Source organism: Anolis carolinensis, unplaced genomic scaffold (genome assembly GCF_035594765.1).
Source record: "Anolis carolinensis isolate JA03-04 unplaced genomic scaffold, rAnoCar3.1.pri scaffold_11, whole genome shotgun sequence".
Taxonomy (NCBI): domain Eukaryota; kingdom Metazoa; phylum Chordata; class Lepidosauria; order Squamata; family Dactyloidae; genus Anolis; species Anolis carolinensis.
This window is the reverse complement of record NW_026943822.1, coordinates 8,188,453-8,216,342: the sequence shown is the minus strand read 5'-3', so window position 1 is coordinate 8,216,342 and position 27,890 is coordinate 8,188,453. Positions and strand designations below refer to the sequence as shown.

The following is a 27,890-nucleotide window of genomic DNA, read 5'->3' as shown; positions in this document are numbered from 1 at the left end:
TATTGGATAAAGAACAGACTCCCTTCTTTGCAAAACAAACAGAGATATGCGACACGATGGAGGATGGCACACAGCCCAGATGTGGATATCTTTATCCAATGGGGAAACGGCTGCTGTTTCGTCCCTGAAAGTCCATAACAAAGAAAGAGGTTGCCGCTCCCTGACCATCGGAAAGGGAAGCAAGGCAAAACCAAGATAATATGAAAAGCCATGCCGGGGACCGAAGGGACGGAAGCACGTCCCATTCGCGCCTCTCCGTTGGTCCCAAAATGCAGGGTTGACAGCCGCTCAGGAAAGTTTTGTTATTAAGGCATTTGGGTGGAAGTGAGCAGAGCCTCTCCGAGCTCACTCATCGCCGGGAATCAAAGAGTCTGCTCCAATAGGACAGGAAAGCCGGGGAGTTGCTGGCGCCGATGAGCATCAGGAGCAGCAGGTAGAGGCTCATCATCAAGGCAAAGCGGTGTGAGGAGAGCCACGACTGGCTGGAACACCTGAAGGGAAGGGGAAGGCAATGACGGAGCAGGTCTCTGTTGGGAGGGTTTGGATTGTGTGCGCCCAAATAGCAGGTGGTTGGACTGGATGGCCCTTGGAGTCCCTCCCAACTCCCCGATTCTACAAAAACATGTAAAACTGATCCTGGAACTCAACTACATCCTGTACAAGTTTATAGTCCTCATCAAGGAAATACATAGGCAGATGAAATTCTGAAATTACCCAACCATTTCTGCTACATATACTACACTGGAGCTTCGCCTGATAGAAGGCGACGCAGACGTTTAAACAACTCGACGTGAGAAACGGAGCACCTGTTTCCGCAGCCGAGAAAGGGCTTCGCGCTCACCTGCGATATTGCTTCTGCGAATATACCAGCAAATACTTCACCCGGATCAGCTGGTTGTTTGTCACCACAAAGTATTTCTGAGGGACGTCACCGCCTTCGCTGTTCCTCACTCTGGCTCTCTTCTTGTCGATTTCTTTAGAATCTACAGGAAAAAAGGAAGATGGGAAAAAATCCTTTTAAGAAGAGTCATGGAATCATAAATTTGGAAAAGGTGCCAGGGGGCATCTAGTCCAACCCCATTCTGTCAGGCAGGAAAGACACAATCAAAGCACCCCCAACAGATGGCTACCCAGCCTATAGTAGCAGTAATAGCAGCAGTAGCAGCAGCAGGAACAATAATAATAATAATAATAATAATAATAATAATAATAATAATAATAATAAGCATGCAAAGATACTGTGGGACTTCCGAATCCAGACTGACAAAGTTTTGGAACACAACACACCAGACATCACAGTTGTGGAAAAGAACAAGGTTTGGATCATTGATGTCGCCATCCCAGGTGACAGTCGCATTGACGAAAAACAACAGGAAACACTCAGCCGCTATCAGGACCTCAAGATTGAACTTCAAAGACTCTGGCAGAAACCAGTGCAGGTGGCCCCGGTGGTGATGGGCACACTGGGTGCCGTGCCAAAAGATCTCAGCCGGCATTTGGAAACAATAGATAATGACAAAATAACGATCTGCCAACTGCAAAAGGCCTCCCTATTGGGATATGCGCGCATCATCCGAAAATACATCACACAGTCCTGGACACTTGGGAAGTGTTCGACTTGTGATTTTGTGATATGAAATCCAGCATATCTATCTTGTTTGCTGTGTCATATAATAATAATAATAATAATAATAATAATAATAATCCCCCTCGCAGGTGCCACCTTGATGTGGTGGGGGGGGCTTAGCCATTCCGAGGATGCTGAGGGCTGTGCTGGCGGTAGTGTAACTACCGGCAGGTCCAACCAAGCCAGAGAGGCCTCAGCGGAGGAATGCAAACAAGTGCACCTAACCCATTAGCATTATGGAGAATCAAACCAAAACGAAGTCTATACTGGCTCGGTCATCACCCAGGATAAAAAGGACCGCGGTGGATGCTGCTGATTCTGGACATCCATCGACAAGTGGGCTACAGAATCATCAAAACCCAAATGAACAGTCACAGAAGCGGCAAAAATATACAATGCCAGAAAACCGCACAGTCATGAAATGCTATTACAACTCTGAACCTGAAAAGCGCGGCTACCAAAAAAGGATGCATCAGCTATGGAAACAAGAGTACCCTGACTCACAGATAACAGAACCCCGACTGGCTGACCAACGAAGATTCATAATCAGAAACAAAGTGTTCAGTGAAGTTGACCTCAAAGAAATCCAGAAAATCTGCAAAGCAAATTACCATCAGACCACAGCACAGACAGCAGCAGAGACTCCAGCAACACTTGGAATGGTGGAACAGATTGAACCAGAAGAAAGTGTGGAGCTTTTGCAAGAATTTGATGAACCATCACTTGAAACACCTGTTGAACCACCAGGAACCTTGACAGCAAGACAACAAGAGCTCAAGGATAAGATCGTGGCTCATGCTGCAGCAAATGCAATAAGACAGCGGCTCCCAACTCTAAAAACAGTGCCCAAGAGACACCTGGCGCCTCTCATGAAAGATGTGAATGCAGCACTCTCCACTGTCCAGATAACATCAATTGAACAAACAAACCAGTATGCCTACAGTGCAGTAGTGATAGTAACAGAAGAGCTTGGGCTCCTACAACCAAGGCAGCCCCAAAGAAAATCGACTGGAAAACCAAAGTGGAAGGTCAGGCTAGAGTTGAAAATCAAGAAACTTAGATCAGATGCAAGTAACCTGAAAAATATGAAAGAGAAGAAACTGAAGAATGACAAAATCAAGCAATACCTGATCAGAAAGTACTGGCTGAACACCAGAAAAATTGAAGAAGCTTTGGAAATTGTGAAAGAACAAATTACAGCAACAGCCAGAAAAATTGAAAGATATGAAGCCAGAATCATCCAGTACAGACAAAATCAACTGTTTCAATCAGACCAAAGACGGTTCTACCAGAGCCTGAACCAAACAACAGACACAGTAACCATAAAGCCAGAGAAAACTGCAACAACGAAGTTCTGGAAAGAGCTTTGGGAAAATAATAAGAACTACAACAAAAACGCTGGGTGGATAAAGGAGTTTGAAGGAAAATTCTCACAGAACAAAATGGAACAGATGGAAATAACAACTGAAATGATCAGCAAACGAGTGCAAAAAGTCAAGAACTGGACATCGCCTGGTAGTGATCAACTTCATGGATTTTGGCTCAAACATCTGATTAGTTTACATGGAAAAATGGCCTAACAATTCAATGAGATGCTGCAGAAAGGAAGTATCAGTGAATGGCTAACAACTGGAAGAACTTACCTGATACAAAAGGATCCAGCAAAAGGAGCAGCACCAGGAAACTACAGGCCAATAATGTGTCTGCCCACTATGTTTAAACTACTGACTGGCATCATAGCTGACAGAATTCAAGACTATCTTGAAGAAAAAAAAAACATCTTGCCAGATGAACAGAAAGGCAACAAACGGAAAAGCAGGGGCACAAAAGACCAGTTATTGATTGACAAAATGATTCTGGAGAACTGTAAAAGCCGAAAAGCTAATCTTCACATGACGTGGATTGACTACAAAAAGGCCTTTGACTCACTCCCACACAGCTGGATCATCAAGTGCCTGAACGCCATTGGGATTAGTAAAAACGTTGGCACCTTCATTGAAAACATGATGGAGCACTGGAAAACTGAACTGTTTGTTGGAAATGAAAGCTATGGACTTGTCAACATCAGAAGAGGAATTTTCCAGGGAGACTCATTGTCCCCTCTGCTTTTCATTATTGCCATGATCCCTCTGTCAACAATCTTACAAAAAACAAATCTCGGCTATCAAACATCTAAGAATTCTCACAAAATTTCGCATCTGATGTACATGGATGACCTGAAGCTATATGGGAAAACGGAAACTGAAATCCAGTCTCTGACTAACACTGTCCGAATTTTTAGCACTGATATCAGCATGCAGTTTGGCTTGGACAAATGTTCGACAGTGGCATTGAAGAAGGGAAAAATCATTGAAAGTGAGGGCATAAATATGCCCAATGGCCAAACAATAAAGTGTCACTAGCCAGAGGCCTATAAATATCTGGGCATATTACAGCTGGACAACATCAAGCATGAACATGTGAAAACTGTGGTCAGCAAAGAATACACACAAAGGGTCATAAAAATTCTCAAAAGCAAGCTCAATGGAGGCAACACCATCAAGGCCATAAACACCTGGGCCATACCTGTCATAAGATATACTGCTGGCATCATAAACTGGACACAGATGGAACTGGACAATTTGGACAGAAAAACAAGAAAACTCATGACCATTCATCATTCACTGCACCCCCGCAGTGATGTTGACCGGCTGTATCTGCCTAGAAGATCAGGGGGCAGAGGACTCTTACAAGTAAAACAAGCAGTCAAAGAAGAACAACATGCCCTGGCAGAATATGTAAAGCAAAGTGAAGAGCCTGCTTTGATTGAAGTCAAAAATCAGAAACTTCTCAAAACACAGCAGACAAAAAAACCAGTACAAGAAAGCCACACTACAAACTAGAGCTGACAGCTGGCACAACAAAACATTGCATGGAAAGTTCCTTGACAAAATTGAAGGAAAAGCTGATAAGGAGAAGACCTGGCTCTGGCTCACGAATGGGACCCTGAAGAAGGAGACAGAAGGCCTGATCCTTGCAGCCCAGGAGAAAGCCATCAGAACAAATGCAATTAAGGCCAAGATCGAAAAATCAGCTGATGACCCAAAATGCAGACTGTGTAAGGAAACCGACGAAACCATTGATCATATCCTCAGCTGCTGTAAGAAAATTGCACAGACAGACTACAAACAGAGGCACAACTATGTGGCCCAAATTATTCATTGGAACTTATACCTCAAGTACCACCTCACAGCAGCAAAGAACTGGTGGGATCACAAACCTGCAAAAGTATTGGAAAATGAGCACGCAAAGATACTGTGGGACTTCCGAATCCAGACTGACAAAGTTCTGGAACACAACACACCAGACATCACAGTTGTGGAAAAGAACAAGGTTTGGATCATTGATGTTGCCATCCCAGGTGACAGCCGCATTGACGAAAAACAACAGGAAAAACTCAGCCGCTATCAGGACCTCAAGATTGAACTTCAAAGAATCTGGCAGAAACCAGTGCGGGTGTCCCGGTGGAGATGGGCACATTGGGTGCTGTGCCAAAAGATCTCAGCCGGCATTTGGAAACAATAGACAATGACAAAATTACGATCTGCCAGCTGCAAAAGGCCACCCTGCTGGGATCTGCGCGCATCATCCGAAAATACATCACACAGTCCTAGACACTTGGGAAGTGTTCGACTTGTGATTTTGTGATATGAAATCCAGCAATCTATCTTGTTTGCTGTGCCATAATAAAATAATAATAATAATAATAATAATACATCACACAGTCCTAGACACTTGGGAAGTGTTCGACTTGTGATTTTGTGATATGAAATCCAGCAATCTATCTTGTTTGCTGTGCCATAATAAAATAATAATAATAATAATAATAGCAACCCCAGGGGCCATCCAGTCCAACTCTATTCTGGCTTCATGCAGGAAAAGCACAATCAAAGCATTCCTAACAAATGACCACACCGTCTTTGTAGTAATACTAATAGCAATAATAATAGTAGCAACCCCAGGGGCCATCCAGTTCAACCCTATTCTGCTTTCATACAGGAAAAGTACAATCAAAGCATCCTCAACAGATGGCCACCCAGCCTTTGTAATAATAATAATAATAATAGCAGCAACCCCAGGGGTTATCCAGTCCAACCCTCTTCTGCCAGGAAGAAAAAGCACAGTCAAAGCACCCACAACAGATGGCCACCCAGCCTTTGTAGTAGTAATAATAATAATAATAATAATAATAATAATAATAATAATAACAGAAGCAACCCCAGGGGTCATCCAGTCCAACCCTATTCTGCTTTCATACAGGAAAAGCACAATCAAAGCATCCTCAACAGATGGCCACCCAGCCTTTGTAATAATAATAATAATAGCAGCAACCCCAGGGGTTATCCAGTCCAACCCTCTTCTGCCAGGAAGGAAAAGCACAGTCAAAGCACCCACAACAGATGGGCACCCAGCCTCTGTTTCAAAGCCTGCAAGGAAGGAGCTTCGACAAGACTCCGAGAAAATGAGTTGCATTGCTGAACAGCTCAGACAGTCAGAAAAAATAAAGTTCAGGTGGAATCTCCTTTCTTTCCTGTCATTTGAACCCATGGCTCCATGGAGCGCTAGTCTCCAAGGCAGCAGAAAAACAAGCCTGCCCCTTCTTCCTTAGGACACCCTTTTGCATATTTATACATGTCAAGAAACCCCGCTTTATTTTTTATTTTTTCCTTTACTCTCTCTTTTTTATTGTATTATTTTTATTGTTATTATTATTTGAGAAAAAGTTACAATTATATAAACATATTCTATACATTTCCCCCTCTTTTATTTACATTCACCCCTGTGCTCCCCTTCTCCAGAGCAATCTCTTCTGCTGTAGTCCCACCAAAAGTTCAATTCTTCATTTGGAGGTAAATTCCCATCTTCTTTTTCCAATAATTTTTCTAGAAATTTTCTCCAAATACTTTCAAAATCATTTTTTTTTCTATAATCCCTTCTTTACTTTTAAATTTGATGTTAGCTTGTCATTCAGTGCCATTCGCCAAACTTCTTTATACCATTCATTAATTTGCATTTTCATTTCTCCTTTCCAATATTTTGCAATTAGTAATCTAGCTGCTGTTAATAGCATGTCTATTAAAAAAAATTGCCTCTTATCTTTCTCATCCTCTTTTTTAATTAAAAGTAATATTTCCACTGGATTCCTTCTAATTTTTATATTCATAATATGTTCTATTTCCCTTATGACCAAGATACCCCTCTTTATCTCCCCAAAGGGTTCACCTTTCTTTTGGACTTGGCACTTGACGTCCGGGTGATCGATGATTTCGCAAACGGCGACGCAGCTCAGGACGGGGCCCATGAGGCTCCGCTGCCAGCCGAGTCCGTGGGGGCTATAGAGGAGAGCAAGGCTCAAGTCACTGGTCAGGTAGGTACCTTCCCCGAACAAGGAGGTCTGAAAGAAGTGGGAAGCCGTTTTACATCGGGCAGAACAAACCCTGGCACCCTCCCTTCCTCAAAAACCCACAGCCGTCATTCTCATCCATCATTGTCATGTCTCTTATTTGAGGCAGGCACAACACCTGGAGCTTTCTTCATTGAGGGGTTAAGACCTAGATTTATAGAGTTGGAAGGGACCCCAAGGGCCATCCAGTCCAACCCCAAACCGCCATGCAGGGAAAGCACAATCAAAACCCTCCCGACAGATGGCCATCCAGCTTCATAGACATTAACAGGTTCATAGAGAAATGGAGATACAGAATCATAAAAGGGTTGGAGGGGACCCGCAAGGGCCATCTAATCCAATCCCCTTCTGCCATTAAGGGGGACACAATCAAAACCCTCCCGACAGATGGCCATCCAGCCTCACAGACATGAGCAGTTTCATAGAGGAATTGGGAAAAAGGTAAAGGTTTCCCCTGACGTTAAGTCCAATCATGTCTGACTCTGGGGGTTGGTGCTCATCTCCATTTCTAAGCTGAAGAGCCGGCGTTGTCTGTAGACACCTCCAAGGTCATGTGGCTGGCATGACTGCATGGAGCACTGTTACCTTCCCGTCTGAGCAGTACCTATTGATCTACCCACATTGGCATGTTTTCGAACTGCTAGGTTGGCAGAAGCTGGAGCTAACAGCAGGAGCTCACTCCGCTCCCGGGATTTGAACCTGGGACCTTTCGGTCTGCAAGTTCAGCAGCTCAGTGCTTTAACACACTTCGCCACCGAGGCTCTATATTGGGAAAAAGAACCATAAAAGAGTTGAAGGGGACCCCCAAAGGCCATCTAATCCAACCCCATCTGCCATTAAGGGGGACACAATCAAACCCCTCCTGACAGATGGCCATCCAGCATCACAAACACTAACAGGTTCATAGAGGAATTGGGATATAGGACCATAAAAGAGTTGGAAGGGATTCCGAGGGCCATCTAGTCCAACCCCAAACTGCCATGCAGGAAAAGTATAATCAAAAGCCTCTTGATAGATGGCCATCCAGGCTGTTAGGAATTTGTGGGAGTTGAAGTCGAAAACACCTGGAAGGCCGAAGTTTGCCAATGCCTGCTCTAAATGATCAGCTGCTTGGGAACAGGGGAAGAAAAAGATTGTTGGGAGCTTGATCACTGCTAATCCAGATCGATTGTTGCAAGGCAGAGACTCGTCCCTTACCCGGTTCAAGTGGCATTGCAGACCGTTGTGGACAATGGAGTGGAAGTTCTCGAGGCGGCTCCCGTGGAAGGCATAGAGCAGGTCTCTCCCCGCTTTGGTCTCCTCAAATTTGGCATTCATCTGGCTGGAATAGGTGATCTCGAACAGGAAGTCTGGCTCGGCCACCGGCACACTGGGCGCTCCCGCCAGCTCTTGGATCTTCTTATACTGCAAGACCAATTGATATTAAACAAGATTATTTGCTTTGAAGGCACGCACCATCCCCAATAATAACACACACAATATTGAGGCTGAATAAGGCATCTCTATAATACGCAGGGAGCTTTTGATTTTATAGCACCCAAGACCAGGACAATGGACAGTTCTTTTAAATGTTAGAATTCAATAATAATAATAATAATAATAATAATGATGATGATGATGATGATGATAATAACAACAATAATACGACGACGACGACAACAACGACCTGGCTATGGCTCACGAATGGGACCCTGAAGAAGGAGACAGAAGGCCTGATCTTTGCAGCCCAGGAGCAAGCCAACAGAACAAAGGCAATTAAGGCCAAGATGGAAAAATCAGCTGATGACCCAAAATGCAGACTGTGCAAGGAAACCGACGAAACCATTGATCATATCCTCTGCTGCTGTAAGAAAATCGCACAGACAGACTACAAACAGAGGCACAACTATGTGGCCCAAATGATTCATTGGAACTTATGCCTCAAGTACCACCTCCCAGCAGCAAAGAACTGGTGGGATCACCAAGTAAAAGTATTGGAAAATGATCACGCAAAGATACTGTGGGACTTCCGAATCCAGACTGACAAAGTTCTGGAACACAACACACCAGACATCACAGTTGTGGAAAAGAACAAGGTTTGGTTCATTGATGTCGCCATCCCAGGTGACAGTCACATTGACGAAAAACAACAGGAAACACTCAGCCGCTATCAGGACCTCAAGATTGAACTTCAAAGACTCTGGCAGAAACCAGTGCAGGTGGCCCCGGTGGTGATGGGCACACTGGGTGCCGTGCCAAAAGATCTCAGCCGGCATTTGGAAACAATAGATAATGACAAAATAACGATCTGCCAACTGCAAAAGGCCTCCCTATTGGGATATGCGCGCATCATCCGAAAATACATCACACAGTCCTGGACACTTGGGAAGTGTTCGACTTGTGATTTTGTGATATGAAATCCAGCATATCTATCTTGTTTGCTGTGTCATAAAATGAAATAATAATAATATAATAAGGTGGTGAGGCCTATTCCAAGTCTGGTTTCCTCACTCAGATCTCTTGGGAGCCCCCAACGCCTTGCCAAAGTTGCTTTGGATTGATTGTGCAAAATGTAAGGATTCATTCGCCATTAAGAGCGAGACTCTCACCTCTGTTTTGCTGGTGCTGTGTATACGCAAGGCCTTGGAGGACAAAACCCAGCCAAGCAGCTCCCAGATCCTTCTGTCGATGTCGTGGGTGGATTCACACATGTCCTTCAAGCTCCCAAGTGCATTTGTATCTGCAAGCTACAAAGACACCAGGGGAGAAAGCATTCAGGGGACATTTCTGGGCTTTACGGGTCATTTTGTCAGGATATTTTTTTCTGGTAGATTCCTCCACTTTCTGTTGTCTCAGCCCCATCTGTAACTAGGAGCCATTTGTAAATAGGATGTTTCTAACTTGGGGACTTGCTTGTGAATTAAACTCACCAAAGCCTCAAAGTCCTTAGTCTCTTCAATGACGTAGAACCCGGGAAAGGGTCGCAGGACGGAGTCCCGCTTGTAGCTCTGCAGAGCCGAGGCGAAAAAGCTAAACTTCAAGTCGGAGGCCAAGAGGTCCTTCTGGATGGCCTCCCGGACCCGCTCTTCAGAGGTGGTGGCGGCATCCCTGGCATTTGGCTCCTGCATCCCCCGGAGGGCTCCTGTCAAAAGGAAAACACCAAAAAAGAAACTGGAACTACAAAGACAAGTATCCACTATTACAGTAATACAGAAATTATTAAACCTAAATTTAGTTCAATACATCAATATGAAAACAGGTACAAAAGACGTTGCTAAACAATCAAACAAAGGACTGTTACATTCACAGTAAAAACAATATTTTTCTCTTGAAGGATGAATTTACTCCTCTTCTCATAAACAATAAATGTTCTTTAGTTCTTTAATTGTTTCACATAGACAAACTGAGTCCTCTTCTTATATATAATGACTAGCTATGCCCGGCCACGCGTTGCTGTGGCGTTGTCAGGTGGTGTTGGTGAGAACTTGTTGAGGTAGTGGTGGTATTGAATGTCTGTTGTATGGTTGTCTTTATGTTTAGTATGCATTTGGTTGTTTGTGTACTGTGAATGTGGTGAGGGTAGAAGGGGTCTATGTCCCTGTGTAGTATTGTATAGTATTTATATGTTGTCCATGTGTTGTGAATGCTTGGATTGTGTCCTGCTGTATAGTAGAAAGGGTTGGGCTGGATGGCCCTTAGGGGTCTCTCCAAACTCTTGTGCCTGTCCCCTGGGCTGAGTGTGTTGCTAGGAGACCAAGTGGGCGAAGCTTAGCCCTCTAACTGGCAGCAATTGGATAAAAACAATTATTCCTCTCTCTTGAACAATTATGGATCTACCTAACATTTCCTAGCCCACATTGATTGCACAATCAAAGCACCTCCCAATAGAGGGCCCTCCAGCTTCTACTTCCAAATCTCCATGGAAGGACTATAGGGAAATGTATTGCATTGCCTCTCATTGAACATCAAGAAAACCAAAGTGCTCTTCCAGCAGTCGTCAGCCAATCCCTATGCAATGCCAGGAATACAACTTAATGGTGTAACACTAGAAAATGTGTAACACTAGAAAACAAAGGATTCCCCCAGGCAGGAAGCAGCCAGGCTTTGAAGCTGCAAGGCTATTCAATGCCAATCAAGGTGGCCAATTGCAACATTCACACTTGCCTCAAACAGACAAGAGTTCTTTCTCCCACAATGGACATCATCATATACATACATACAGTAGAGTCTCACTTATCCAAGCTAAACGGGCCGGCAGAATGTTGGATAAGTGAATATGTTGGATAATAAGGAGGGATTAAGGAAAAGCCTATTAAACATCAAATTAGGTTATGATTTTACAAATTAAGCACCAAAACATCATGTTATACAACAAATTTGACTGAAAAAATAGTTCAATAGGCAGTAATGCTATGTAGTAATTACTGCATTTACGAATTTAGCACCAAAATATCATGATGTTTTGAAAACATTGACTACAAAAATGCGTTGGATAATCCAGAACGTTGGATAAGTGAGACTCTACTGTGCTTCCAACCACCATAGAAGGACTATAGGGAAATGTATTGCATTGCCTCTCATTGAACATCAAGAAAACCAAAGTGCTCTTTCAGCAATCGTCAGCCAATCCCTATGCAATGCCAGGAATACAGCTTAATGGTGTAACACTAGAAAATGTTATTATTATTATTATTATATTATCAACAAAGGATTCCCCCAGGCAGGAAGCAGCCAGGCTTTGAAACTGCAAGGCTATTCAATGCCAATCAAGTTGGCCAATTGCAACATTCACACTTGCCTTAAACAGACAAAGAGTTCTTTCTCCCACCCTGGACATCATTCCACCCCACTTGCCAAGTTTCCAACAGACCTTACAACCTCTGAGGATGCCTGCCATAGATGTAGGCGAAACGTCAGGAGAGAATGCTTCTGGAACATGGCCAGACAGCCCGGAAAACTCAAAGCAACCCATTATATTTCATATTATTATTTACAGTAGAGTCTCACTTATCCAAGCCTCGCTTATCCAAGCCTCTGGATAATCCAAGGCATTTTTGTAGTCAATGTTTTCAATATATCGTGATATTTTGGTGCTAAATACGTAAATACAGTAATTACAACATAACATTACTGTGTAATGAACTACTTTTTCTGTCAAATTTGTTGTATAACATGATGTTTTGGTGCTTAATTTGTCAAATCATAACCTAATTGGATGTTTAATAGGCTTTTCCTTAATCCCTCCTTATTATCCAAGATATTTGCTTATCCAAGCTTCTGCCGGCCCGTTTAGCTTGGATAAGTGAGACTCTACTGTATATTCATATTATTATATTTCACATTATTATTATACATGTTATTATATTTCGTAGTATTATAATTATTTATATTTCATATTATTCATATTATTTATATTATCATGCATAATCTACCATGTATACTATGATGACTATATGATTCCTAGGATGTCCTTTCCCTCTTACCTCCCCAAAAGGTTGTTGCAACGCTGAGCTGGATTAGCGAACTGTCGAACAAGGCTTACTGAGCATGCGCAGCTCGCTTCTTCCACGCACGCGCAGTAACGCCCACTGAAGCCCCGAAGCCCGTGACCAACACGGAAAGCCTTTTGCCCTTGGTTCGGCACCGCCCCGCGCATGCTCAGTAATGCCTTTTGGAAAACGCTCGCTGTTCCCCCCCCCCCCAGCTGCAACCCTCTAAAGCGCATGCGCGAAAGCATTCACGTTAATCAGGGAGCCTTGCAAGCATGCTTAGTACACCAAAGAGACAGGGCTCATCACTTTGCATTGTATTTATTTGTATATTAAAGAACCCACCACTTTGCATTTTATTTATTTATTTAAATATTAAAGAGACCACCACTTTGCATTTTAATTATTTATTTGCATGCATATCAAAGGAATCATCACTTTGCATTTTATTTATTATTTTTATTTGCGTATTAAAGGACTCATACTTTGCATCTTATTTATTTATTTGCATATTGCAGGGCCCATCACTTTGCATTTTATTTTATTTTATTTGCATGCATATTAAAGGCATATTAAAGGCTGCATTTTATTTATTTATTTATATTTGCATATTAAAGGTCCCATCACTTTGCATTTTATTTATTTGTATGCATATTAGAGGTACCATCACTTTGCACTGATTTATTTACTTTTTAGCATATTAAAGGACCTGTCACTTTGCATATTATTTATTTATTTATATTTGCATATGAAAGGCCCCATCACTTTGCATTTATTTATTTATTTATTTCCATGCATATTAATGGACCCATCACTTCGCATTTTATTTTATTTGATTGATTGATTTATATCCTGCTTTATCTCTCCATACAAAGACTCAAAGCGGCTTACAATCAAAAACAATACATGTCAACAGTCAGACGCCAATTAGAGAGCAAAATAGAGTTTATTAAAGCAACAATCCAAAAAATAGCTCAACAAACTAAAAAGACTTAAAACACTTAACTTTCAGTGTTATTAAGTAGAACAAGCGGGTAAAACCCCAAAAAACAAGAACTGGCAAATAATCCGGATTAGCCAGAGATATAATCCGGGTTAAATTTAAAGTTCTAGAACTTGACCCAAAAGTTCACAATGGGCTGAAAAATGGAGGCATGAACTAAAACAAGTAGTATTGAAGCCCACAAACCTTTCCCAAAACTCAAAAGTACAAAAGGAGTTCAAAACAAACAAACGCCCAAACTGAGCTAAGGAACTCCCAGTTGAGAGCAGCAAAGCCAGCGAAACAGCAAGACGCTGGCGAGCTCGCAGCAACCGCTGCTGGAACATACAGCAAACCAGGAGTTAAAGGAGCAGAGCGGGAGAACGTCGTCAAGCCGGTCCGAAGTCAGGATACGCAGACAGCATCGATATCAGGAGTGAAGGTAGTAGTCAGCAACAGCAGACAGCCACGGAATAGAGAACGACGCCAAGCCACGGATTGAGAGCGAAGAGCAAAGCCGAGTCAAGTTCCAGTCCAAGGTCCAAGGTCCGAGAGGTTGAAGTCATCCAAGAAGGTCACAACACGAAATGGCACAGAGAGCCAAAGCAACGAGGGCGAACAGCAGATCCATTGCAAAGTCCCAGTCCAGTCTTCAGTAACACAAACAGAAAACCCAATGGCACCCACCAACACCTTTTATACTTTAATCCTAATTTGTGTGGTGTCATGTACCACCGGTACATCATTTTATACCAATTCTCCTTTAAATCGGTTGCAAAAGTGTATTTTAATTTTATGTTCCACTTAAGTTCCCAATTCTTCAATTTCATTGTCCTTCCTATATTTGAGGCCCATTTCGTCATGCAGTTTTTAACTAAATCTGAAGCCGAGATGGACTTTGGAGGGTCTGCCCCAGCGAGAGAGAGACCCCGCGGCCCCAACAAAGAGGGATCGCTACTTTGGCGAGCTCAGAGAAGCCTGATTTCAGCAATTTTAGTTCCCTATAATCCAATAAAGAGACTCTGCCAAAGTGAAAAAGCTCCACCGAGATGATTAGCGATTCAGCTGAATAGGATGCGATGCCACAATCATTTGTCAAGCAAAGCATGTAGATACAGAGAAAAATGCCATTTTTATAAGAAATACAGAGGTTTGCTTTTCAAATTTCCCACCCTCCTCCCGGCTCCCTGGTGATTGGCTGGCGCACTTCAGCTGGGAGGAGCCTTGGCCGCCCGTCCCGCGCTTGAGCCAATCACAGGGCTTTCTGACCAACTAGAAAAGAGGGAGGCGGAATGAAGGGGGCAATACTTTCATGAGTGGATTATAGTTTTCCATGCCCGGTGGCCCCTGAGTCCGGACGTTGGCCTTCTAAGGGAGCCTGTTTTATTGTCTTGAGATGGGTCTGTCATAGATATTGATCGCTTAATCCAGGTTTTCCTGTCGTAATCAGATATAACACAATGGCAAGGCTGGGGTGGGTGGTCTTTTGTGGAGGGGTTTGAATGGAACACGGTTTTGGGGAGAGGGACTTTCTGAAGGTCCCTTTGCTCCCCATTGATATGTGATGAAGGGTTTGCCCAAGGGAATTCATTCTGATGGGCCAACTCTGAGGTCAGAAGGGATTCCCATTGTTATTGTCCATGCAAATATGTTCTAAGATAATAGTCTTTTCATGACCGCTGATCATCCTTTCAGTGACAGGGCGCTTCCTTATGGAAAGGGAAGAGGGTGGAAAGGGTCAGGGCAAAGTCAGATACATGTAGGAAAATATTCAGGAATAAAAGGAATTCCCAGAGTATTCATATCCAAACCATTCCCACTAAAGCAATTAATAAAAGTGATAACCTTAATACAACATGAGTTCATAATTCATACAGGGAGACTTCATAAAATAGCTTGAAGAAAATTGAAGCTTGAAATATATTGCAGAAAGTCCAAAGTCCCAAAAAAGGGTTTGGCGGTCTTCACTGAGTCAAAGATGGAGTCCTGCAGCGCAGGAATCAAAGCTGGCCCTTGGTCCTTGGAGAACTGTAACCCCTCCCCAGGGCTGAAGCCCAGTTGTTGGATTGCCCCTGGAAGGCTCTGTGGGGCAACCATCTCAAACTTCCAGAAGAGAGGCTTCACACGAGCCAGCCGTGAGAGAGAGAATCGGCGAAGTGCGGACTTTGACAATCAGCTGTTTTCCCTTTAAATATAATCTCAAAACTTTAAAAGATTATTCCCCGGATGTAGGGGCCCAAAATGCAAAAAGCAAGATAGCAGATTATGTTAGAATTTAGTCAGGAAAAAGATGACCCCGAAATGGGGCCAATCCGTCAACTTGCGGATACCGGGGCTCATGGCCATTCCGTATCCGCGGTTGGGAGGAACGTGGATTTGAGCTCCCTGGGACGCCTGGAAGGCTTCCCAGGTTGGCCTGCAGTCTCCCGCAGCCCGGATAAGGTTTTTTCTCTAAGGTTAGTATAGTTTCAGGCAGAAAAGAGACACAATGTATCAGTTAGAAGAGGTTGAAGTTGAAACTTGGTTAATCTTTATTAGGGGCTTGTTACATAGTTGGAGCTGGGTAGGGAGATGAGAGAGAGAGAGAGAGCATGCCGTAGGATAGAGTCCCTGGTTGAGGTGGCTGCTGGGGCACATTTCATCCTTTCTAGCCCAATTTGGCACCCAGGGACTGTGGAACTCCCTGCAGCTTGTCAGATCAGCTTAAAGGCAGGGGTTTGGGGTGCCCTCGATAACAACTCTGCCTCTGTGGACCACTCGAATAGTTTGTTGTATATCTTTGTGATTATTTTCTTTTCCAGATTCATCACTTTTTCCCAAAACGTTTCCTTTTCGTTAAATCTGATCTTCCAATATTAGTTGGTGATATTGGAACCATGACATAATTTTAAATTTTTGATTTAGTTCTTCTTGAGATTTTAACTGAAATTCGTTATTCTTTTTTACAAGAACCTCTTTGTACGTCGGCCATTGTGACCAACCCAGCAGCCTCCTCTGCCTCGCTTCTAGTGGAGAAATCCACATAGGGGTTCTAGAATAAAAATTTTCTTTGTATCTTTCCCAATTTTTTAAAAGTGATGCTCTTACATAATGATTATCGAAGTTTTTCTCAATCTTTTTTCTACCATACCACAGATACGAGTGCCAACCTGTTCTGAGGTCACAGCCTTCTAATGTCAACAACCTCTCCTTCCTCAATGACATCCAATCACGAATCCATATTAATCCACAAGCTTCATAATATAATCTTTTTTTTAAAAAAATTAATAGCAATTAAACAGATGATAAGCTGACTTGCAATATTAAAATTAAAAAGGGAATATCGAAACAAACAGAGAGTGAAAATTTATTGAGTATATTTTTAATGAGGGAAAGGGGTATAAGCCAGCCACAGAGACAATGAAATTTTGGAACAATTTGTGAAACAGTATGAGTTGGTTGGTCCTGGTGGAGGTGACAAATAATAAGGGGAAGGGAAGAGGGGGGAAAGGTATAACAATAATAACAATAATAGGTGACAGTCACATTGACGAAAAACAACAGGAAAAACTCAGCTGCTATCAGGACCTCAAGATTGAACTCTGGCAGAAACCAGTGCAGGTGGTCCCGGTGGTGATGGGCACACTGGGTGCCGTGCCAAAAGATCTCAGCCGGCATTTGGAAACAATAGGCATTGACAAGATCACGATCTGCCAACTGCAAAAGGCCACCCTGCTGGGATCTGCGTGCATCATCCCAAAATACATCACACAGTCCTAGACACTTGGGAAGTGTTCAACTTGTGATTTGGTGATACAAAATCCAGCATATCTATCTTGTTTGCTGTGTCATACAATAATAATAATAATAAATAAAACATGCATAAGTACAGTAGAGTCCAACATAAACGGGCCGGCAGAACCTTGGATAAGCGAATATGTTGGATAATAAGGAGGGATTAAGGGAAAGCCTATTAAACATCAAATTAGATTATGATTTTACAAATTAAGCACCAAAACATCATGTTATACAACACATTTGACAGAAAAAGTGGCATAACATGAATTAATGGCTAAAATTAACAAAACTCAAAGGCGAGAATGCTGAAGATCTAAAGTGCAGACAGGCATCTTTTCCATGTTTGGTGGACATGTCAGGAGATGAAAAATGCCAGGAAAAAGGTGATGAAATAACCCAATAATTGAGAAACTGCAAGTCACCTCTACTGTGAGAGAATTGCCAGTCTACAAGGATGTTGCCCAGGGGACATTGCTTGTTTGATGTTTTCTCATCCTATGAGAGGCTTCTTTCATTTCCCCACATGGGGAGCTGGAGCTGACAGGCGGGAGCTCACCCCGTTCCATGGATTTGAACAGTCGACCTGTAGGTCAGTAGTCCCATCGACACAAGGGTTTAACCCACTGCACCACTGGAGGCTCCACCCAATGAAATTATTTCTCAAAACAAGTTCCTGGACCACCTCAAGAGCATCCACCCAAACATCCCATTCACCATTGGGAGCCATGGAGAAGAAGAACTCAACAAGCACCTGGACCACATCAAGAGCATCCACCCATACATCTCATTCATCATTGGGAGCCATGGAGAGCATCCACCCATACATCCCATTCACCATTGGGAGCCATAGAGAAGAAGAACTCAACAACCTCCTGGACCACCTCAAGAGCATCCACCCAAACATCCCATTCACCATTGGGAGCCATGGAGAAGAAGAACTCAACAAGCGCCTGGACCACCTCAAGAGCATCTACCCAAACATCCCATTCCCCATGGAAAAAGAAAAAGGAAAATGCCGTTTCTCAATGTCCTCGTCACCCGCAAACCCAATCCACAATTGGGCCGCACAGTTTACAGAAAACTTACACACGAGGAGACACACATCAAAACTCCAACCATCACCCAAGTCAGAAAAGAAGCGCAATCCAAGACCGGGCAGACCGGGCACAAAGAATCTGCGAAGCCCACCTCTTCCGAGGGGAACGGAACCCCTTCGTCTGGACTCCACAAGGCCAATGGAGACTCCACTACAGGCACCGGAAGAGCCGCAAGGCCGAGAACGTCCGTGACTCTGTTGCGGATTGTAAATGTTAATAAACGGCTTCAGAGAGTCGACAGCCATCTTCTCTCCTGGCTGTATTCCAGTCAGTTTACACACTCTCACTCTCTGAGGTAAACCAGTTTAAGCCAGTTCCCCAGCAGCATGACAGAAAAAGTATCCAATCAGACTCCCAGCTCTTCTGGAGGCTCAGCCAATCGGCTTCTTACACGGACATTTCCAGTTAACACATACTTCATAATGTCTTTACAAACCACAACAGACTCCACCACAGACATCGGAAGAGCCGCAAGAGCAAGAACCCCCATGACTCCACCACAGACATCTCATTTTAATCCTGAGAGCAAATAATGACATCACATTACTGAACTGGACCCTTCCCCCAAAATCCACCTCCTGAAATGTTTGAAAAGAATGCTGGCCCCACGCTTAAGTTCCACAGGGTTAGAAACATCGGAGGTAAATTTCAGGCAAAAATGGACATGATCAGAAACAAAGATGGCAGGGACCTAACAGAAGCTGAAGAGATCAAGAGAAGGTGGCCAGACCATACAGAAGATCAGTATAGGAAGGATAATAATATTGAGGATAGCTTTGACAGTGTCGTGAGTGAATTAGAACCAGACATCCTGAGGAGTGAGGTTGAATGCGCCTTAAGAAGCATTGCTAATAACAAGGCAGCAGGAGAGGACGGGATCCCAGCTGAGCTGCTTAAAATCTTGGAAGGTGATGCTGTCAAGGTGATGCGTGCCATATGCCAACAAATATGGAAAACACAAGAATTGGAAAAAATCAACTTCTATCCCCATACCAAAAAAAGGGAAATGCTAAATAATGCCCACTGTTTCATACAGGCCCAGGCTGTGGCACAAGCTGGTGAGCAGCCAGCTGCAGCCAACTGAGACCAATCACTCTGACCAAGGGGTCATGAGTTCGAGGCCAGCTCGGAGCCTACGTTTGTCTTTGTCTTTGTTCTATGTCAAGGCATTGAATGTTTGCTTATATGGGCAATGTGATCCGCCCTGAGTCCCCTTCGGGGTGAGAAGGGCGGAATATAAATATTGTAAATAAATAGCCACAGTCAGAAGAGACCATGGAACAGGAGACGGGTTCCAGATTGGGAAAGGAGGCTGCGTCCTCTCACCCTCCCTATTCAACTTGTACGCAGAACACATCATGCGACATGCGGGGCTTGATGAATCCAAGGGTGGAGTTAAAATGGCTGGAAGAAACATTAACAACCTGAGATATGCAGATGATACCACTTGGATGGCTGAAAGCGAAGAAGGGCTGAGGAACATCATAACCAAGGTGAAAGAAAGAAGACAGTGCAAAAGCCGGGCTGCAGTTGAACATCAAGAAGACCAAGATGATGGCAACCAGACTGACTGAGAACTGGTAAACAGAGGGAGAAAACATGGAGACAGTGACAGGCTTTGTATTTCTAGTTGCGAATATGATTGCAGACTCAGATTGCAGCCAGGAAATCAGAAGACATTTCCTTCTTGGGAGGAGAGCAATGGCCAACCTCAATGATAAAATAGCGAAGAGCAGAGACATCTCACTGGCAATGAAGGATTGCATAGTGAAAGCATTGGTATTCCCCGTAGTAACCTATGGATGCAAAAGAGAACTGGACCATGAGGAATGCTGAGTGAGGGAGGAGAGATGCCCTTGAACTGTGGTGTTGGAGGACAATGCTGAGCGTGCCTTGGACCTTGGCAAAAAGATCCACGCAGTCCATCCTCCAGGAAAGAAAGCCCAGCTGCTCACTGGAGGGAAGGATATTAGAGACAAAGATGAAGTCCTTTGGCCACATCGTGAGAAGACAGGAAAGCTTGGAGTACAGAATGATGCTGGGGAAAAGGGAAGGAAAAAGGAAGAGGAGGCAATGAAGGGCAAAGTGGATGGACGGGATCCTTGAAGGGACTGACTCCACCTTGAAGGAGCTGCGGGCGGCCCCGACTGCCGACAGGGAGCTCTGGCCTGGGCTGGTCCAGGAGGTCAGGAGGAGTCGGAAGCAAATGAACAAATCAACAACAAAGGTCCCATAGGAAGTCATGAGTGGGATTGTTTCACTCCATAGAATGTAATAAAAATCTTATAGCAGGAAGGGAAGCCTCCTTGGCCCCTCTGCTAACCCTGCTCTTCTCCTTCTTTGCAGACATCATGCCCAGGTGGTTGGATCGCCTGCGGCGATCCAATCAGAGGGTCTTTCCAGAGGAGCTCGGAAAGGGGGTGGCTGGTCCACCCTCCAAGTGGAGGAAGCTGTGGAGGTGGGTGAAGAGCTCCATGCTCTCCTGCTTGAACACCAGGTCTGTGGAGGAGCCAGCCCAGGAGCGGCGAAGGGAGGCCCGCGTGAGGGAGAAGGTGCACAGGTGGGGACACCTGAATAGCAAGTGTCCCTGTTTGGATACCATCTTGGAGGAGAAGGAGGAGGAGGAGGCCCGGAAGGAGGCCAGGAGGTGTGCCATCTCTGAGGACCTGGAGGACCTGGAGGGGCCGACGGAGCCGGTGGAGCCCAGGATCTACCAAAGGGGAAGGAGCGGCCTGGCCAGCCAGCGTCCTTCTCCGGAGGTGATCCTGGAAGATCTGGAGGAGGCAGACGGGGGCGTGTAGGCGTTGGGGCGGTGGCGGACCTCTGCCCTTCTTCGTGGCCGCGTGGATCGCACCGACGGGAGTCTGCAGCGTCTGGACCAGGCCCTCCGGGAACATCTGGGCCCTCCTTGGCAGAGAGTGGCCTGCCCACGCTTCCCAGCGGGACCCCCGCGGCCCCCGTCCCTCTCCCTCCGCCTGGACTCCAGCAGTGGACCCCCGGCCCCGTCTCTCTCCGGCCCCGGGACCGCTCCGTGCCTCTCCGGGCCAAAGGGACACGGGAGCCACGGGGCCCGCCTGCTGATGCCCAGGCAGAGGGCGGGGACATGGTGCCGCTGCGGGGCTGCCAACGGGGAGAGTGGGCGGGGCCCCCTCGGCCAAGGACTGGGCGGGGCTACATCACCCGGGAGACACAGCAGAGGACCTTTGGCGCGATTCACAGGGACCACGAAGGAGAGCAGAGGTTCCTTGGTACCATCACCGTCCCTGGCTCCTGCATGTCCTCGTCTATGCAGCACCATCGCAACCTCCTCCGTCTCCACGGCTCGTCCCTGCAGAAACCTCCTCCATGGTCTAGAACATCTCGCCGGCTCCACCATCCTGGTCCTCCATTTCTGAGGCTCCACCAACTCTGAAGCTCCACCATCCTGGTCCTCCACCATTTCTGAGGCTCCACCAACTCTGAGGCTCCACCATCCTGGTCCTCCACCATTTCTGAGCCTCCACCAACTCCCAGGCTCCACCATCACTGGGCTTCCACCATTTCCGAGCCTCCACCAACTCTGAGGCTCCACCATCACTGGGCTTCCACGATTTCTGAGGCTCCACCAACTCTGAGCCTCCATCATCCTGAGCCTCTACCATTTCTGAGCCTCCACCAACTCTGAGCCTCCACCATCCTGGGCCTCTACCATTTCTGAGTTTCCACCAACTCTGAGCCTCCACCATCCTGGGCCTCTACCATTTCTGAGCCTCCACCAGCTCTGAGCCTCCACCATCCTGGGCTTCTGCCACTTTGTCTGAGCCTCCACCTCTTCTGAAGCTACAAGAGTCCTGGGCCTCGACCATCACTGAGCTTCTGCCAGCTTTTGGCCTCCACCATTGCTGAACCTCTGCCATCACTGGGCCAAATAATTTCAGATGAAGGACTGGTTGCCTGCCTGGAACAGTCTTTCTTTGTGTGGTCCTCTGTGGATTCAGACAATCGGGTGTGACTGCACCTGCGTATGCTCAACCAAAACCTTTCTATAGCTTTGAGTTCAATTTTTGGCGACCACCCCACCCACTCCTTCAAAGGACCCTTGGCCACTGCAGCAGCTCTTCAGGAACTTCTTTGCGCCTGCCTCTTGTCCATCACGTCCTTCCAAAGGTGCTCCGAATGCACTGCTCAGATGCTGGTCAGCGACAGCCATGCGAAGGGCCACCTTGTCGGCTCCTGCCACCATTGCCACGTCTTTACGCCACAGACCAGGAACAGCAGGGAAGAGAACCTGCCCGGAACACCTGGCGCCTCGCCGAGGAGGAGGATGAGGATGAGGAGGAACAACATGACTGCCTCCCGCACCTGCACCTGCCCTCCAGGGAGCCCAGCCCGGCCCTGACACACTCTCTCAGCCTCAGAGGGTCCCCAAAGCGCCCTCCCATCACAATTCCCCTCCCGGCCTGGTTCCCCGCCATCCCCCTGCCGCCCATTTGGCCTTTATTTGGGCAATGGATGGAGACTCACCTCTAAAGCGCCCTTTATAGGTCCTGAACCCGTGCCGCGAGGAAGAAGCGGAACTGAAGAGGGTGGCCATTTTGGCCCAGAGATCGGGGCCTGTGGGGCCCGAGAGAGCCTCCCACCTCGTCCGGGCCCGTCTCTACTCCGGACTGGGCAAGGGTGGGCCCAGGCGCGAGGCGGCGGAGAAGAGACCTGCCCAAGCAGGGCCCCCTCGAGCCCCTTCTCAGGAGGCCAGACCCTGAGGGGGGCCTGCCAGCCCTATGGGGCGGGGGAGGGGCCCACCGGGGGCGCCCCCCCCGGAGATGGAAGAGGCCCATGCGGCAGGGGCGCTCCGTCCTCTGTTGGGGGCGCTCCGTCCTCCTTGCCCCCCCCCCCCGCTGCACGCAACATCCGGGGCCCGGCAGAGGAGGAGGAACATCACTGCCTCCCATGCCTGCATCCGCCCTCCCGGGATCCTAGCCCTGCCCTGGGCTTACCACGGGTAAGTGCGCGTGCACAGCCCCCCCCCCCTTTTCAGAGTATTGCTCCCAAGAAGGAAACTTTTCTGATTTCCTGCCTGCAGTCTGCATCTGCAGTGATCTTCACGCCTAGAAATATGAAGTCTGTCACGGCCTCCACGTTTTCTCCCTCTCTTGGCCAGTTGTCAATCGGTCTGGTTGCCATCACCTTAGTTTTCTTGATGTTTAACTGCAGCCCGGCTTTTGCGCACTCTTCTTTCTTCCACCTTGGCTCCTCCTCACTTTCAGCTTTCATCAGAGTGGTATCATCTGCATACCTAAGGTTGATAATGTTTCTTCCAGCAATTTTAACTCCAGCCTTGGATTCGTCAAGCCCCGCACATACGTTGCATGATGTCTTCTGCGTACAAGTTGAACAGGGAGGGTGAGAGGATGCAGCCCTGATGTCCGTACTCCTCTCCCAATCTTGAACCCGTCTCCTGTTCCGTGGTCTGTTCTGACTGTGGCTACTTGGCATCAGTTCCATCCAAAGACGTAATATCCGCTGAGCCTCGTGTCAACTGCACAGGAGGGGAGGCCATGGAGGAACGTGGAAGTGGGCAGCTGTGTGGCCGCAGTGAAACAAGGACCCCATTTTCCGGTAACGGGTCCCCGCTCCCAGCAGTCCCCTTTCCCACCTCTCAGAGAGAGGCTTACATGGATTTCCGGTGATACTCGGGAGGCGCAACCTCATAGTCTCTTGCGCTAAACAACGCAGAGGAATTCTTGGCAAGATACCTGCAAAGAAAGGGGAGGAAGGAGACAACACAGTCACCCAAGGTCATTCTGGTATTTCAAGCTTGATTTGTAACCAGGAAGACAAGCCCAGCGAGGGAGGGCTAGGGGAGCCAGGAATGTTGAGTCTGTGGTATGACATGGGAGCCATCTTTACAGATGTTTTCTGCTCCGCCAAAGACTAGAACGCAAACCAGTGGACTAAAATTCCAAGAGAAGGAAGGCTATGTCATTCTCTTACATTACGCTATGTAACACAATTTGAAAAAAAAAATCTTCCTAGTTTGAAAGTGTCATTTTCTGTTTCATTCTGCAGTCCTTACTTTGAAAATAATGATGATGATGATAATAATACTGTTACTACTAATAATACTTTATTTGTACCCCACCTTATCTCCCCGAGGGAACTCAGGGCGGTTTCCAACAAAAGTAATAAAACGGCAAATATTCAATGCCAAAAACAGACAATGCTAAATCAAATCAAAATAGTGGACAAGACAATCTCAAAATAAACTTATAAAACTAAATAAAATATATAATTGAACTTAAGAAAAACATAATAGACATAATTTAATGACCATATATACTCAAAGATAAGCCGAGCTGAAAAAGTCTCCCTCGGCTTATAATGGGGTCAAGGCGAGGCAACAGAACCGGGAGGCTATTGCTTGCAATATATGATATATTTCTCTCTTACCCTCCCTTATCAGTGTTTACTTTTCCAAAGGCTCCCTCGCTCTTAACCAAGGGAATGTTTTGAAAAGGGAAAGACACCCTTGCAAGTCAGGAAGAAGAAAAATATATATCCATTAATCTTATAAAAGTATTTTCCCCTGAAATATTTGTTAAACTCTCCTACAGATATATAAGCATTGACCCCCCCTGCATGCATTTGCAATCCCTATGTACTTATATATATGAATTTTCCCCTTATAAGTTTGCAGGTCTTTGCAAATCTTATATACCTATAGATCCATGTACCTGTATATCTGCATCCATATATATACATTAATTAACCTACTGATGCCTCGATTAATGTAATTTTATTGGCATCTATTTTTATAGATACCAATCTATTTTTAGTAGCTGCTTCATTTCCCACCCTTGACTTATACTTGGGCCAATAAGTTATCGCAGTTTTTTCTGGTAAAATTAAGCGCCTCGGCTTATATTCGGGTTGGCTTATACTCAAGTATATACAGGTAAATAGTCTATTTCGCTAAGCTCAATCATCAGTAATAAACATGAGCCAGCAAGAAAATTAAGAGAAGTCACCAAAATAAATAAATAAATAAAAAGAATAATTTAAAAAATCTTAAAACAAAATAAAAACAAAAAAGTAGTAGTTATCTTCCAGAAACTTCATTTTTCTATGTTTTTATGACAGAGCCAATTAGGAAATGACATTTATAATGCAGGAGCAAAATTCGTGTTATATGGTGTTATTATTATTAATAAAAATACTGATTATTAATATCTATTAATAATAATACAATCCCTATGGCCATGCACTGCGCACAAAGTCCCTTCCTCCCAAGCCCCAATAAGCCCATCAAGAAACACCCCAGGAGCCAAACCTGGGTCTACAATACTTACTCAGGAAATCGTGTAAGTCGTTCAACAGCAGGGCCAAACTCTTCTTATCGAGAGGTGTGTAGGCCAGCATTGCGCCAATCCGACTGTTGAATGAGAGAAACGCACACGGAGAAGACCTTGAGGAAAATGCTTCCAGATTCCCCACGTTTTTTTCTGATCCTCAACCAAGGGGCCCCATGCGGAGCGCCTTCCTACCTACCGAACAGCCGCAGGAGGTGGGGCGCGCCAGACACCTGGGACATGGGCGAATCGGGGTGGTCGGCCAAGACCTCGGCGGACTGCGGCCGCTCAAACTTATACAGCAGCTGCGTGCCCAGCATGACGCTGAAGTACTCCTTGATGCCGGCCACGACTTCCTTCACAGCATGTTCTCTAACGCATGGCAAGGAAGAACAAGAGACAATGAAAGAGGAAGAACAACAACTGAAGGGACAGAATGAATGGAGTTCTAGGACAGGGCTTTCAGAAATCCCAACTGTGGCTTGTTTTCGTGCAAATAACATGGGAACGGATGCCTTCATGCTGTGGGCTCTGCCTCCACGTTACCTGCTTTTGCCGGGTGATCAGGTCCCAGTCATCGACTAGCCACGGTTTCAGCTCTTCTGGTATTTTCACTTTGACTTCCACTCTGTTCATAAACGTTTCCTCCTAAATAATCAAATGGGAGTTATTTATCAGACACTAGAGCGGAAAGAAGAACCTGGTTTGGTGACAGATTTTCAAAGCGAGGCACCCAAAAGGGTGGTCCTCTTATCTGGGACCCCAAGATCAAAAGACCCTGTCAGCCTGGACCCAAGATTCAAAGCTACGCTCTGATTCAAGGACCAATGGTCACAATGTCTGGGGATTATGGGATTAGCAATCCAAAACACCTCTACGAACCCTGTTTGAATGCAGGCACTAGAGAAGGATAAGAAGGAATTCAAGGTATGGCATTTGCTGGTGGGACGAACAAATATCTCCGATTAACACATTCCTTAACCTCTCTTCACTGGTCATCTGACTATCCTGTCCCAACCGTTATCTTTCCCCTTCCTGACTGACTTTAGGATATTCTGCTGCTCTCTCTCCCAACTGCCAACTGCCAACTCCACTTTTAAACTCTGGCACACGCTCATTTACATATGACCAATCCGGTCGCTGCTATGTAAATTAGCTCCTCCCCTGTTGTCCCATTCCAAGGATTACAAAATGGTGGTTCACACACTAACCCTGCAAGGCAAGCCATGTTCTAATTTTAACAATAAGTTTTAAAATCTCTCATACAATTAAACATTTTGCTACAGCTGGGTTCACAGTTAATCCAAATCATAGCTTTGGGAAGAAGTCGCCATTTTTATTGTTTTTTCCAGGGATCCAACAACTCAGAAAAGCATTTAGGCATTACAATATCTTATGCTTTTTCCAAGGGAAAATGTATTATTTTGGAGGCCAAAATACTTGGAATCCTCTTCTGCATGGGCACACCGCCTCCATTCAGCCCAGCCCTGGCTACATACTAATGGGGCGAGGTGGGCATGGAGCCCCAAACCAGCAACACTTACGCTTTCAACACTGGGGTCAACCCGGGGGCCCTTTTCTTCCTGGGAGGCTGAGGGTTTTCATGGGTGCTGCTTCCTTCCCCGGTTCCAAGAGCTGAAAGCACCCAGGAGAATCATTGATTGGTTTATTTATTTATTTATTTATATTCATTTTCTTAAAATACATCCATACATCAATACCTTCAATACTCTTATATTTCATTCTTAATTAATTGCATCAACTACATAAATATATATATCTTGTATGCCATTTCTTTTCACTTCTGTCCCCCCCGCCCCCCCCCAGAGCCATTTCAATTTACATTCTTTCTTCTTGTGGAGGTAATTTCCCATCTACTTCTTTTAAACCCTTCTCAATAAATTTTACCCAAACCTCGTCAAAGTAATTTTCCTTCTATACCCCTTTCCTAACTCTTAATCTACATGTTTTTTTTCTTTATTTTTTTTCGTGTCAGGAGCAACCGGAGTTGCTTCTGGAGTGAGAGAATTGGCCGTCTGCAAGGACGTTACCCAGGGGACGCCCGGATGTTTTGATGTTTTACCATCCTAGTGGGAGGCTTCTCTCATGTCCCTGCATGGAGCTGGAGCTGATAGAGGGAGCTCATCCGCGCTCTCCCCGGGTGGGATTCG

At 45.5% G+C, this 27,890-nt stretch overlaps 1 protein-coding gene and 1 long non-coding RNA gene across 2 annotated transcripts; both read right to left on the bottom strand.

Annotated features, from left to right (window-relative positions):
• parp16 (poly(ADP-ribose) polymerase family member 16) lies at positions 1–12,688 on the bottom strand. The gene is made up of 7 exons (XM_062962995.1): positions 12,533–12,688; positions 9,980–10,191; positions 9,659–9,796; positions 8,268–8,474; positions 6,890–7,061; positions 842–983; positions 1–491 (listed from the first exon to the last, which is right to left on the bottom strand). Exons 2-7 carry the CDS (start codon positions 10,175–10,177, stop codon positions 350–352), a joined length of 999 nt encoding a protein of 332 aa, XP_062819065.1. The 5' UTR covers positions 10,178–10,191; positions 12,533–12,688; the 3' UTR covers positions 1–349.
• Positions 12,689–23,406: 10,718 nt separating this feature from the next.
• On the bottom strand, positions 23,407–27,387 carry LOC100551625 (uncharacterized). The gene is made up of 5 exons (XR_507342.3): positions 27,264–27,387; positions 26,266–26,367; positions 25,919–26,091; positions 25,720–25,802; positions 23,407–24,126 (listed from the first exon to the last, which is right to left on the bottom strand). It is a non-coding gene; the product is annotated as an uncharacterized LOC100551625 (long non-coding RNA).
• Positions 27,388–27,890: the final 503 nt, after the last annotated feature.